Source organism: Equus caballus, unplaced genomic scaffold, assembly GCF_041296265.1.
Source record: "Equus caballus isolate H_3958 breed thoroughbred unplaced genomic scaffold, TB-T2T haplotype2-0000561, whole genome shotgun sequence".
Classification (NCBI taxonomy): domain Eukaryota; kingdom Metazoa; phylum Chordata; class Mammalia; order Perissodactyla; family Equidae; genus Equus; species Equus caballus.
Genome location: NW_027221924.1, coordinates 20,710 through 32,765, shown reverse-complemented (window position 1 = coordinate 32,765; position 12,056 = coordinate 20,710). Strand labels below are relative to the sequence as shown.

Below are 12,056 nucleotides of genomic sequence, written 5' to 3'. Positions count from 1 at the left end.
CCTGGCCCATCTGCCGGGCACTGTCTTTCCAGAACTCCACGCAGGAGATCTTTGAAGAGCTACATGATGGGTTCGACTTCTCTCCCTCCCTAGTCAAGGGGCAGGAGCAGCAGGCCGCCAGCAGCATCCTGTGCCGGTCTGAGGTGAGAGCAGGAGCAGAGGGTCTCCCCGCCCACCACCCCAAGATGTTCAGGTTGGGCCTGGAACCCAGGTCCGAATCTGAGCACACCCCTGGTGCCCTCACAGGGCTTTCCCACTGAGTGTCCTACGGCCTTACTCCCAAAGGAGTCTGGGCCTCCTCTCCTCCCCAGCCAGCTGAGGGCTCGGGTGGAAAGACACTCTCCACATGTTTCTTGGAATCGTAGAGGAAAGGTTTACTGTTGTTGTCACTTCTCACGAGGCCATGAGGACCTTAGCATTTTGCTCCTGTTTTGATTGATGTAACTTCCCGGCTGGGAAGCTGTAGCACTCAGCGCCACTGTCCTTGCAGACCTGCTCCAAGCCTCACAAATCATCACACTTGCTAGGCTGATTACACACAAAGAGCATGGGCGTGGATTACAGGATTCTATACATTTCTCTGCACCTTGTCATCTCACAAAACACTTCGAATCAGAGCAGTTTGTTACGTGCTGTAAAACTGGTGAGTCTGTGATATTCATACCCCAGGCTGGCAACCTGAGCAGGTGGGTGCTGGGGATCAAGCTCCTCTGCCCTTGTGTTAATCCCGAGCCTTAGAAGTTTCATCTAGTTCCCTCCCTGGTCAGATGTCTGTGCAGATGTCCCTGTGTGCCTGAACTAGGGAACAGAAATTCTCATGGGGGTGTCCCCCTATGGCGATGTCCAGCAGGCTCCTGATGCCTCCTGGCCCGTCTGCCGGGCATTGTCTTTCCAGAACTCCACTCAGGAGATGTTTGAAGAGTTATGTGTTGGGTTCGACTTCTCTCCCTCCCTAGTCAAGGAGCAGGAGCAGCAGGCCACCAGCAGCATCCTGTGCCGGTCTGAGGTGAGAGCAGGAGCAGAATGTCTTTACCCCCACCCCCCCAAGATGTTCAGCGTCGGCCTGGAACCCAGGTCTGAATCTGAGCACACCCCTGGGGCCCTCACAGGGCTTTCCCAACGGAGTGTCCTACGGCCTTGCTCCTGAAGGAGTCTGGGCCTCCTCTCCTCCTGAGCCAGCTGTGGGGTAGGGTGGAAAGACACTCTTCACGTTTCTTGGAATCATAGAGGAAATGTTTAATGTTGTTATCACTTTTCACGAGGCCATGAGGACCTTAGCATTTTGCTCCTGTTTTGATTGCTGTAACTTCCCGGCTGGGAAGCTGTAGCACTCAGCGCCACTGTCCTTGCACACCTGCTCCAAGCCTCACGAATCATCACACTTGCTAGGCTGATTTACACATAAAGAGGATGGCGGTGGGATTACAGGATCCTATACATTTCTCTGCTACTTGTCATTGCACAGAACACGGCAACTCATTGTAGGCCGCTCAGGTCAGGAGCTGAGGCCTTAAGTGACTTCATCATATTCCACAGAGGAGGACATTTTGCACAGTGATTCAGCCTTTCGATGCTGTTGGACCTTGACATGACCCAATTCTGTTGCCATTTGAGCCAGCACTGCAGGGCACATTTTAAGCGTGTCCGAATAGACTCTAAGTTTTCCAGGTCTGCCATGACATAGATCCGCAGATTGGCAGAAGGTCACTAATCATCTCTTTGCTCCTGTCTGTGGTGGGGATGTTCATTGATGACTCCCTGGGATAATGCTCTTACCTCAGGCTCTTAATGCACAGAGGTACAATTGTTCCTCAGGTCACAGAATGCCTTGAAGGTACTGAGTGTTTGTCATTCCCCTAAAAATCAAATTGTACTTTTAAGTCCAAAACCATTTTCAAGGCGGGCTCTCGTCCCTCTTGCACAACTTCCTGAGGTGCTGGGAGGTTCTGGTCTGAGCTCCAGACCCTGATGCTCCTGGTGGTTCATGGTGATTCCACTGACTCTGTGTCCCTCCTTGTCCACGTGGTATGCCAAGGAACCCACCCTGTCCGTGGCTGAGGCCCGCACGATGCTGACCCTCAAGGCAGGCGCAGTGCAGAAGGTGGTAGGCTGCCTGCAACCGTCTTTCCACGGCAGATCCATCTCCGTCACCACCTTCCCGTGTGTGTACCAGGCCTTCTACCCGACCCCACAGGTCCTGGACCAGCTGCTCCAGAGGTGAGTGCCCACCCCTCCACAGCACAGCAGGGAGTCTCCTACCTAATAAACGTGTGCCTTGGGAACGTCCCCACACCTCTCTGAGCGTCACCTTGCTCATCCAAATAGTGGGGTGGTAAGAGGATGAACCTCACAGGGTCACTGAAGGAAATCACGGGAGAAAGCACGGCAGACGCTTGCCTGGTGCCGGACTCCACAGAAGGGGCTGCTGCTCATGCTGCGTGTCCTCACGCTTACAGCTTCCGTCCCCAGTGAGGAGACTCCCTGCCTCTCCCCTCGCTGGCCTGTGGCCTTCCTGAGTGTGGAAAAGTACATGAAAGCAAACTGTTTTCCTATTGGCAAGACAATTTAGCGAGTCCATCTAGCTGATCCTGGTCCTTGTCTTCGGTGCGGCCAGAGCAGTGGTCTCTGTGGGCAGCAGAGGAGACGCAGGCCCACTCAGAATTCTGGGAAGGCTCTGGATGGGGTTCATTCATTCAATACTATATGTTAAGCTCCTACTACATTCATACCCTTTCCTACACACTAAGGATGTCCAATGAAGGAAGCAGACACTATCCCTGGGGCTCAATTCTAGCCTGAGAGCTAGAAGCTCACTTCTGGGCATCGTGAGTATTCATGCCCAGAGGACGTTAGATGTCACACCCTCTTGGCCTCCTCTAGATATGGACGCATGCTCTCCTAGTGAGACCACGATGACAGACTTCAAGGACCAACTAAGACCATGAGTGGTGTTGGGTCCAGAGGGAGGGCCTCCTGTGTCCACAGAAGGGGCTAGGAGACCATGGGGACTGTGGCTATGGATGGACTGGCAGACCCTGGATCTCACACCTCTTGGGGTTTCTGTGGGAGGCCTGAGGTCTGCGGTCTTCCCTACAGGAGGAAATGAATCAAAGAGACCTGTTCATGGGGTCCCAGTCCCGCCATGGGAAGCAGAGGAGAGGCTGGGCTGAGTCGGCCACTGAGAGACTCCTCGCTTCCACAGTTCCCTCTCCCTCTCCCTGCCCTCTGCACATGCACCTCTCCTAAGCACCACCACTGGGGCCCAGAACAGTAGGTGGTGAGCAGCCTGGTCACAAATCTGCCTCCAACCTCAGTCCTGATGCTCGAGCGTGGAGGATGGGGCAGGCTATGTCCAGGCCCTTTGGGAAAAGAGTGTCAGGTGGAAGACCAGACTCACACAGGCTCTCTGTTAGATTGGCTGATGACCAGGCCTTCCAGTGCAAGGACAGCCACCCAGGGATTGGAGTGGCTGGTCCACCCTCTGGGGCTCAGGCACAGAGAAGGTGCTGTGGGAACACAGTGTGGAACAGCAGGCCAGGCCTGTGACTCTCTTCACACATGCCTCTCCCCAGTGCCCTCTCTCCCATCTGGGGCCCCCGGCCTCAGGAGAACTCCCAGGATATGTGGCAGATGCTGCGCCACTCCAGGATCAACCTGACGTTGGCGTATCTCCAGGACCTCTTGCCTGGCTCGGTCCTGAAGCACCAGGCCACCCCTCTTCTCATCCAGGTGGACCTTTTCCAGGCCACTGAGTTGGAGACAGAGGGTAAGGGAGACCGTAGGCTTGGAAGACTACCCCAGTGGGTGGGTCACGACTGGGGATTCATTTAAAGACAGTGGGATCTTTCCTGTTTGGGGAAAGGCACATGGAAAGCAACTTATGTAGCTGACCCTTTCTCTTTCTCCAGCTCCTGCCCCAGCTCCAGCACTTCTGCCAGGTGCAGAGGCAGAAAAGGGGCCACATCTGGAGCTGGACGGAACTCCAGTTCTATTTCTGCCATCACTTCTAGCGCTGGAACCGGCAGCAGCGCCCTCAGCTGCTCCAGACCCCGAGCGAGTGCCATCAGCAGCCCCAGCCCAAGTGCCAGGTCCTGAACTGGACTCAACGGGACCAAGGGGTCTGCTGGGATTTCCACCTCAGGCTCCAGTAACAGCCGCAGACTCAGCTCCGGTTCCAGAGGCTTCCCACCCCTGTCGAGTGACCGGGAAGAAGCAGCCCGATGGGAAGCCTAGCCTCATGGCCTTCTCCCCAAGGGACGTGGCAGAACAGCTGACAGCCATTGACGCGGTGAGCATTCGGGCTCTCAGGGTGGGGTGGGGCAGGCCACCCCTATGCCATCAGCTGGCCCAGACCTGCTTTTCCCTGTGGCTGCTTCTGTGACCTGGGTCCCAATCCCAGCTCCACCACTTCCCAACCATGGGATCTGGGCAACTCCCCAGCCTTCGTGTTCCACCCTCACACTGTAGAGATGGGGACCAAGAGGCCCTGCTGGACAGAGGGGCTGAGCACATGGAGTGAAGTAGAACACAGAGGAAGCCTGGTGGGGCTTGGCCCTAGAGGTCGGGGAGGAGAACTCACTGTGTGCAGCCAGGAACTCAGGCGGCCCAGCCATCTGCTCGGGATGCTCAGCAGCCTCAGCATTTGTGATGCACCAGTCGTGTACTTCACTAAAAGGGAGACAACCTGACAAAGCCCGTGGGTGTAGCTGGCACAGGGGAATGTGCAGCGGAATGGGGCCTGGGACCAAGGATGCTCAGGATGCAGGGAGATGCCCCCTTGGGAGGAGCCAAGCGGAGCAGCCCTCTGGAGCTTGCAGTTTGTGGGGGTGGGCTGTGTGTAAATGCTCCTGTCCTTTCCCCACCAGTCTGGAGTCCCGGGTCCTCCTGTGCTGGGTGCTCTCAGTGGAAGAACAATGAAAGCGAGGGGCTCCCACCACGCTGAGAACACATCCTCAGCTTCCTGAGCCCCTCCTTAGACCGGTGACTCCTGCTTGGACACTCAGCTGGGCCGTGGCAGGGCTGAGTGACACTCCCCCTCCTCCCCAGGAAGTGTTCAAGAACGTCGAGCCCTCTGAGTGTCTGGGCTCCACCTGGGGCAAAAGAAACCGGCCCGGACATGAGAACGTGGCACCCACCGTCTGGGCCACAGTGGTGCAGTTCAACAGAGTAGTAAAGTGCGTCATGACGTCCTGCCTTGGGGACCCAAACGTGACGGCCCGGGGCAGGGCCAAGGTTCTGGAGCGGTGGATCGAGGTGGCCAGGGTATGCGGGGGGAGACCCTCTCCAGAGCCGTGGAACTGCCCCTTCTCCTTGATCAGCTCTCAGGACTGAAGGCTGCACTCTAAGCCCCTGCACAGTCGCTAGGTCCTTCCTGTCAAGGGCACAGTGACCTTGACTCGCATGTCCCAGTGGTGGGATGCTCACTTCCTCCCTGGCTCCTTCCTACTTTGAACGAAATTCCTCCTCCTGGAAGTGTTACTCTTTGGTCCACCTGTGCCCACCCTGGCACCCTGGCCATCTGTCCCACTCAGGAGGGGAGAGTGGAAGGGAGGGGGACTGAAGCCAGAGCAGACAGGGCTCCTGCTCCCCCTCCCAGCTCCTCCTCTCCCTCCTCAGGAGTGCCGAGCCTTGAGGAACATCTCCTCCCTGCACGCAGTCCTCTCGGCTCTGCAGAGCGTGCCCATACACAGACTGAAGAAGACCTGGGGGAAGGTGTCCAGGTGGGGAGGCCTCTCCGCAGGAGGACCAGGGGGAGGAGGGAGCTCCCACGTGTCTGCCATTGCCCTCTCGTCGGCTGGAGCTTCCTGGGTGGCAGTAAGCCCTTGGCACAGGGCCTGGGTGGGTGTGCAGTGTCCCTGATCCTCACTGGCAACTTAGGCCCCCAGTTCTGCTTCAGGAATCAGGTTCCCTCGATGTCACATAGTAGGTTGAACCCAAGTGGAGATTTTCAAGTGTTTGCCATACAGCAACAGAACTCTGTGCCCAGTGGAAAACCAAACTGGTCAAAATACAGCTGCTGCATAGAAAAGGGAGTGGCAGCCCCAGGTGACCAACATGAGAGCCCCCTCTGCAGTCCCATGGTGACGTCAGTGCTCAGAGGACCCCCACGAAAATCCTCATTCGGGCAGTTTGGATTTTCCAGATTCTCATAGAGAAGGGACTTGCACTTATGCCCCCTGCCCCATTGTTCCTGAGTTTCTCCTTCCTCCTTTCCCCCCTCAGGAAGAGCTGCCGAAAATTTAAAAAGCTCTGTGATGAGGACAACTCCCTTAGCTGGGAGCTGCTCATCAAGGTAGAGTGGAGGCAGAGGCGGGGTGTGTGGAAGGGGGACGGGGCAGGATGTGGACGGTCATTTCTCACTTGGAGTTTCTGTGTACAATTCCAGTCTTCCCTGGATGAACAGGAAGATGGGGTATGTTTGGTCCATGGGCAGGTGGGGGAGGTGTTTGTGGGGTGGGAAGCCCCGGTCATGGCAGGAAGTGGGGGTGTCTGGACTGATCCCGGAGGGGATGCTGAGCTGGCCGGTGGAGCAGGGGCTGCCTTCCATTTTGGTCCACGCTGTCAGCACTTAGATTCTTCCAGGCTGTTGCGTGCATGGGGTGGACGGGCGTATGTTTCTTCCCTGAACCAGCTCAGTGTGTCCTTAGGAAGCCAGGCCCCCACTGCTCCTTCTGTCTTCACCACTTCTCCACGAGGAGGGCACCCTGCCTGCCCTCGGGATGGGCACTGCCAGGCATTCCCCCAGGCCAGGTGGACAAATGGGCTGCCCAGCCTTGAGTCTGAATGGCTGGAGCATGACAGATGTTTGTGCATGTGTGACTCCCCACTGGCCCTACCACGGTCCCTGCTAGTCTGTCCCTGTCAGGAACACTCACCTGGGTCCTAGTCAGCAGTAACTGGTGCCCAGGTGGCTTATGGGAAGTGTCCAGGAAACTGGTGGTGCTCGGTGGATCTTTCCTGAGTGGACCTCATAGGCTTCACATGAAAGAGAAACCGAAGTGTCCTCTCAGCCCCGCCCCACCCTTTCACGCCGGGTGGGGTGAGAGCCAGAACCATGTAGACCGTCACTGACGCTGAGTCCTCAGGAGACCCTGCGAGGTAGGGGGAGTTGTCACACTTTCCAGATGAGGAGGCTGACTCAAGGAGGACAGGCCTTCGGCCCAAGGTCACACAGCGAGAGTGTTGGAGCTAGGACTGTTCTAGAATCAGAGTGTGCTGGAGGATGGAGTAGCATGGGTACCAGCTGACTTGGTTCAGACGTCCAGGGCTGAGGTCAGAGGGGCTGAGGAGAAGTGGGGTGAGGGGAGGATGGCCTCCTTGACCCTGTCCTCAGTCCTGGCAGAAGCAGCCCTCCAAGTTTGCCACCCTGCTGAGGACCCTGCAGAGAGGCCGGAAGAGGCAGCAGCAGAAGGTGAGTGCGCCTGTGGGGAGGGGCTCCAAGGTCAGAGGAGGGGACTCTGCCCTCCCAGCTGGGGGCTCCAATCCAGAGAGGGGGCCTTCCTCCTGCAGCCCTCCTCCTGTTGCCGCAGAGCCTGACACCCGCCCTTAGAAGTGACCAGGAGGAGGGCCTGGGGAGCTGCAGCAGGGTGGGTCGGGAGAGTGGCGGGGCCAAGGATTAAAGGCCCTGTGACCAGCCAAAAGCAGGCCCTGGGAGGTGACCAGGAGGAGTCTGGTGTTCTTGGAGGGTGAGGGGTGGGGATTGAGGGCCGGCTATAAAGGATTTGAGGCTGCTCCGTGTGGGGACCCTGGGCTGGGCCAGGAGGCTGAGCATGAGGAGTTTTCAGGGGAGGGTCATGGGGACACCTGAGACCAGGGCCTCATCCCATCTAATCCCAATGGCACAGGGCATCGTCCCCTTCCTGGGCACCATGCTAACTGACCTGATCATGTTGGACACTGCCAGGGAGGATTACGTAAATGTGAGTGAGGCCGGGGGCCAGAAGGGGATGACCAGGTTGGGACTTGGGAAGACACAGTCCCAGTACCAAGACCTGAGTGGTCAGAATGTGGTAACTTCCTGTCATGACAGCCTCCCAGGCTCCCCTGTGGGCTGGGACAGTGTGCCCCTCTTAGGGATGAGGGAACGAAGGCTCCACCTGGAGCCCGTCCCGGGTCCCCAGGCTGGCGAAGCAGCAGAGCTGCCCGCCTGCAGAGCCGCATGGGCTTTGTTGGAGGCGAGAGAGAAGTCAGCCTCCAAGTCAGGCAGCACACTGATGGAGCTGTCCCTGCCTGCCTGAGGACTCAGCCTCCCTGTCCGTCATCAGAGGGGCTTGGGCTACAGGGTCTTTGAGTGTCGGCCCCCATGTCCTCCCTTCTCTGGAGCCCAGAGCCTGGCCTGGGTCCAAGTCCTGTTTTCTGTCAGGCTCAGCCCCCTCCTAGACCTGGAGCTGGGCACCATGAGAAGGGGTGTGCACGGGGGCTGGTCATAGCTAGGGGGCTCGTTCTGATGGACTTTTGCTGTCTGCCTTCCAGGGCAATGAGATCAACCACGAGAAAAAGAAAAAGGTGAGCAGCTGTGGCCTTCCATGTCAGGGAGGAGAGGGGCGTGGAAACCAGAGACGCCCCTGGGCGGAACTCTCCTGGGCACCACCCGCTGCATCTTACATTTATTGAGAGTGTTGGATGACAGAGAATCAGGAGACCCATCCAGTGGGGGGGGTGGGGGCAGCGGTGGGCATCAAGCAAAACTTCCTGCGGGAGGGGCTTCTACCCATCTCTGAGAACAGGTAGGTCCTGCGTGGAATTGGAGGGAAGGAGGGTCCCATGTGAGCAAGGACCCAGGACCAGCCCCTTGCCCCACTCCTCACCCCCTGAAGACCCTGCAGCATCCCCAGCAGGCTCTGTCTGCATCCTCTCCTCCCTCTGGTGCCAGGAGCACAAAGTGATGATGGAGATCGTGCAGCTCCAGGAGGCTGCAGAGAATTACAACCTAGAGCCCCAGGAGCGATTCAGGGCCTGGTTCTGGGACATGGAGCAGCTCAGTGAGGACGAGAGGTGAGGCTGGACAGGACATGGGGAGGAACAGGTGCACTCTCCCTGCTGGCCAGTCCGGAGAGCCTGAGTCCATGACTCCCTTGTCAGCCCTGACCTGTCGCATGGCGATGGCTGGGGAAGTTGGGCTCCAGCTGCTGGGCAGATGCCGGGAAGGACACCAGGGTTGTGGATTGTGGGAGGCTGACAGGTGCCACTCTGTCCTGTAGCTACAGCCTGTCCTGCCAGCTGGAGCCCCGGTGCTAGTTGGCCAGCAAATCACTCCAGGCCCAGAGAGCATGGCCATCATGAAGCTGAGGAGAGAGTGAGTGTCCCGTTGTCGTATGACCTCTTCCTTAGCAGCAGGGGCCCAGCTGGGGCACTCAGGGTGCAAGGGCCCCACGGCCTGCCACCCCTTCCTGAGGCCAATTTCCATCTCTGTAGGGGTGAGAATCACTGCTTGTAAATAGTTCATGCCAGATTTGCAGACTGTTGTATTAAAGTCCTGTTTCTCTTAGAGCCTGGGAGTGGTGGTTCTTTCACATTCTGTGCTAATTTAAACGCTGTCCAGACTCTCAGATCCCTCACTGGAGTAAGAAATTTTGCAGTCATCCGATTATTGTGTGTGGGAGAGGGGGGAAGGTGCAGCCCCTCCCTGGCTGCTGAAGGAGACCCCCAAGTGCCCCTCCTCAGAGGACAGGTCCGTGTCAGCATCGTGAAGCTGGGCCAGGAGCAGAGACAGCCCCTCAGACCCCTGAGATGGGAGGACGAGGTGTTTTCTCAGGCCGAGCATCCACCACGGAAATGTGGGGGGCCCTAAAGCCACCACTTGCCAGGCCCACTCTGTGCCCCAGGAGAGGGGCTGCCCGTCCACACTCTGGAGGGAGAGGAAACATTTCCTGCGTCTCTTGTGGACGTGTCTCTGGACCCCATGTTGGGAACTTGTAGTTTTCTAGTTCAGCCACTGGAAACGCATCAGCTCTAAGTGGGGAAAACACGTAAGGAGATCAAACCGTGCGTGTGGAGAGGACAAGGCCAGGGGAAGGTCATTTGTGCAGGGACTTTGAGCAGGCAGGACCTCCCATCCTCAGTGTCCCCCTGGGGCTCCATGCTCACCCTTTCCCTGGGCTGGAATCCTGCTGGGAACTTGTCCCCAGCTCCGAAGTCCTCTCCCTGCTCGTCTCCTCTCCAGGGGAACACTTGTGGTGCAGCCGTCCAGGCTCCAGCTGGGCCCCGTTCCCGACACCCTCCTGCTCCCTGTGACCCAGGACCCCAGCCCCTGCACTTCCTTCTTCACTCTTGTCAAGTCAGAAGTCCCCTCAAGGCCCCACCCTCCCTCAGGTGCCTCACAGCCACTCCTCCCTGGCTGGCCTGATGGACCAGGATGGGTTCTGACAGGCGGGATAAGGGTCCATGTACCTGGCCAGACGAAACCCCCACTCGGTCCCTTGCTGACCAAGGTGACTTCCGGGTCTGTGTGGTGCTGACGTCCTTGGTCTAGGAGATCCGTCCGTCACACCCTGAGTCATGTTATTCCTGACTTGTCCTACGTTCTGGCTGGGCCCGAGCCCATAGACCTTTGCCCCTGGCATGGCTGTGCTCTCATCCGCAGTCTTGTGCTGTGGTTACCTCCTGGGCTGTGTGAGCCATTTCTGTTGGGGGCTTTGAAAGCTGAGGCTGAGAGGGGCAGGTGTAGGGATGTCCTCCAGGGGAATGCCACCCAACTATGATCTCTGGGCATCCATGGACAAGCCTTGCCTGTTTAAATCCTGAAGGGCTGGCAGTATGGGTGGACAAGAGCCACTGCGCTGAGTTCACCCAGAGTCCCCACCCGGTGATCAGGAGCTCAGGGGTCACCGCCGAGTATTGTGAACGTGCTCCCACGGAAACACCCAGTCACAGCAAGACCCAGATGACTTGTTTAGCGGTTCAGAGCTCTCCCCTCTGGATGGAGGCTGCCAGTGGCCCTCAGACACACAGGGGGCCTGGCCTCTGCCAGCGTGGCCTTCAGGCTGCGGCAAGGACGGAGCACACATCCTGGTTGCCCACGGCCTCCCTGACAGGGCACAGCCATCCAAGAACGTGACTGGCTACACGGCAGACCATCCTTTACCTCCAAGAGCAAGAGAAGCGCCAGGACCCAGGGCTGAGCAGGGCCGGGGAAGGCAAGAGGTCTAGGTTAAGAGTCTTTGTGCGTATCCACTCATTTTGCCCTCAGAATAATTTGGAGTGTTGTGGGTAATATCCCAGGTTTTTAATAACGTAGAGGAAGCACAGAAAGGAGGAGTAATTGGCCGTTGTAACCCACACCATCTGGCCTGTCCTCCTCAAACATGCCTGGGCTCTCTTGCTCCCTCACCTCCGCTCTTCTTGCCCGCACCTAGAATGCCTGCCCACCGCATCTCTGCCCCCTCAGACAGATGGCTTAGCCAGGGACTCCATCTTGACGCAGGGAACCTGTTGTCCTCGATGCGACCAGGGCCCAGGTCAGTTCTGAGTTGGTCCCCCTCCCTTGGCCGTGAGAGACAGAGAGAGCTCAGTGTGTGCCTGATTGTCCTACCAGATTAGAGGCTGAAGTCATGAATTTCCTTCTATCCCACCCACCATCAGGCCCAGAAACGAAGGAGCAACTGGAATCTTGTTGGATTGGGGGCACATTTTGTGCCAGAGAAGAATAGCGTCACACAGTTAAAGGGTCCTGGTGTGAGACTTTACGACGTTCTTCAGTGACACAAAGTTCTGCCGTGTAGTCTCACTAGCTGTTTCTTAACAAGCATCCCCCCAAGGCTGCTCCTGACCACAGAGAGTGGGAGTCAGAACTGGGCAAAGTTTCATCATCAGAACTCTTCACTGGTCTGTGGTCTTCTTGCCAAGAGAGTGAAACAGACCAAGGGAGACATCCCTGCTCCCCGCAGTTCTCGTGCCATGAGTGCCATCCCACCCCATTGCAGGGGACAACTGCTGGGTAGTCGGGCCTTCTCTCGGGCAGACATTTTGGAATGGCCTGGAAGCAGATTTGGGAAGTCAGCGTCAGCTCTCCGACCATGTCTCCAGAATCTTCATGAGCTCACAGGAAGCAGGACCTG

At 57.6% G+C, this 12,056-nt stretch overlaps 1 protein-coding gene across 3 annotated transcripts in view; it reads left to right on the top strand.

The window, feature by feature from the left end:
- LOC138922154 (ral guanine nucleotide dissociation stimulator-like) overlaps window positions 1-9,489 on the top strand; it is a 43,826-nt gene extending 34,337 nt beyond the window's left edge. For all 3 annotated transcript variants that reach the window (XM_070258988.1, XM_070258986.1, XM_070258987.1), the window contains 14 exons: window positions 33-143; window positions 896-1,006; window positions 2,036-2,217; window positions 3,573-3,766; window positions 3,909-4,288; window positions 5,047-5,262; window positions 5,617-5,720; window positions 6,223-6,292; window positions 6,386-6,412; window positions 7,334-7,411; window positions 7,845-7,919; window positions 8,473-8,505; window positions 8,873-8,994; window positions 9,201-9,489. In XM_070258988.1, coding sequence (XP_070115089.1) covers window positions 911-1,006; window positions 2,036-2,217; window positions 3,573-3,766; window positions 3,909-4,288; window positions 5,047-5,262; window positions 5,617-5,720; window positions 6,223-6,292; window positions 6,386-6,412; window positions 7,334-7,411; window positions 7,845-7,919; window positions 8,473-8,505; window positions 8,873-8,994; window positions 9,201-9,237 — 1,614 coding nt within the window. In that variant the 5' untranslated portion in view covers window positions 33-143; window positions 896-910 and the 3' untranslated portion in view covers window positions 9,238-9,489. The remainder of the gene's footprint in view (window positions 1-32; window positions 144-895; window positions 1,007-2,035; window positions 2,218-3,572; window positions 3,767-3,908; window positions 4,289-5,046; window positions 5,263-5,616; window positions 5,721-6,222; window positions 6,293-6,385; window positions 6,413-7,333; window positions 7,412-7,844; window positions 7,920-8,472; window positions 8,506-8,872; window positions 8,995-9,200) is intronic.
- The last annotated feature ends 2,567 nt before the right edge of the window (window positions 9,490-12,056 follow it).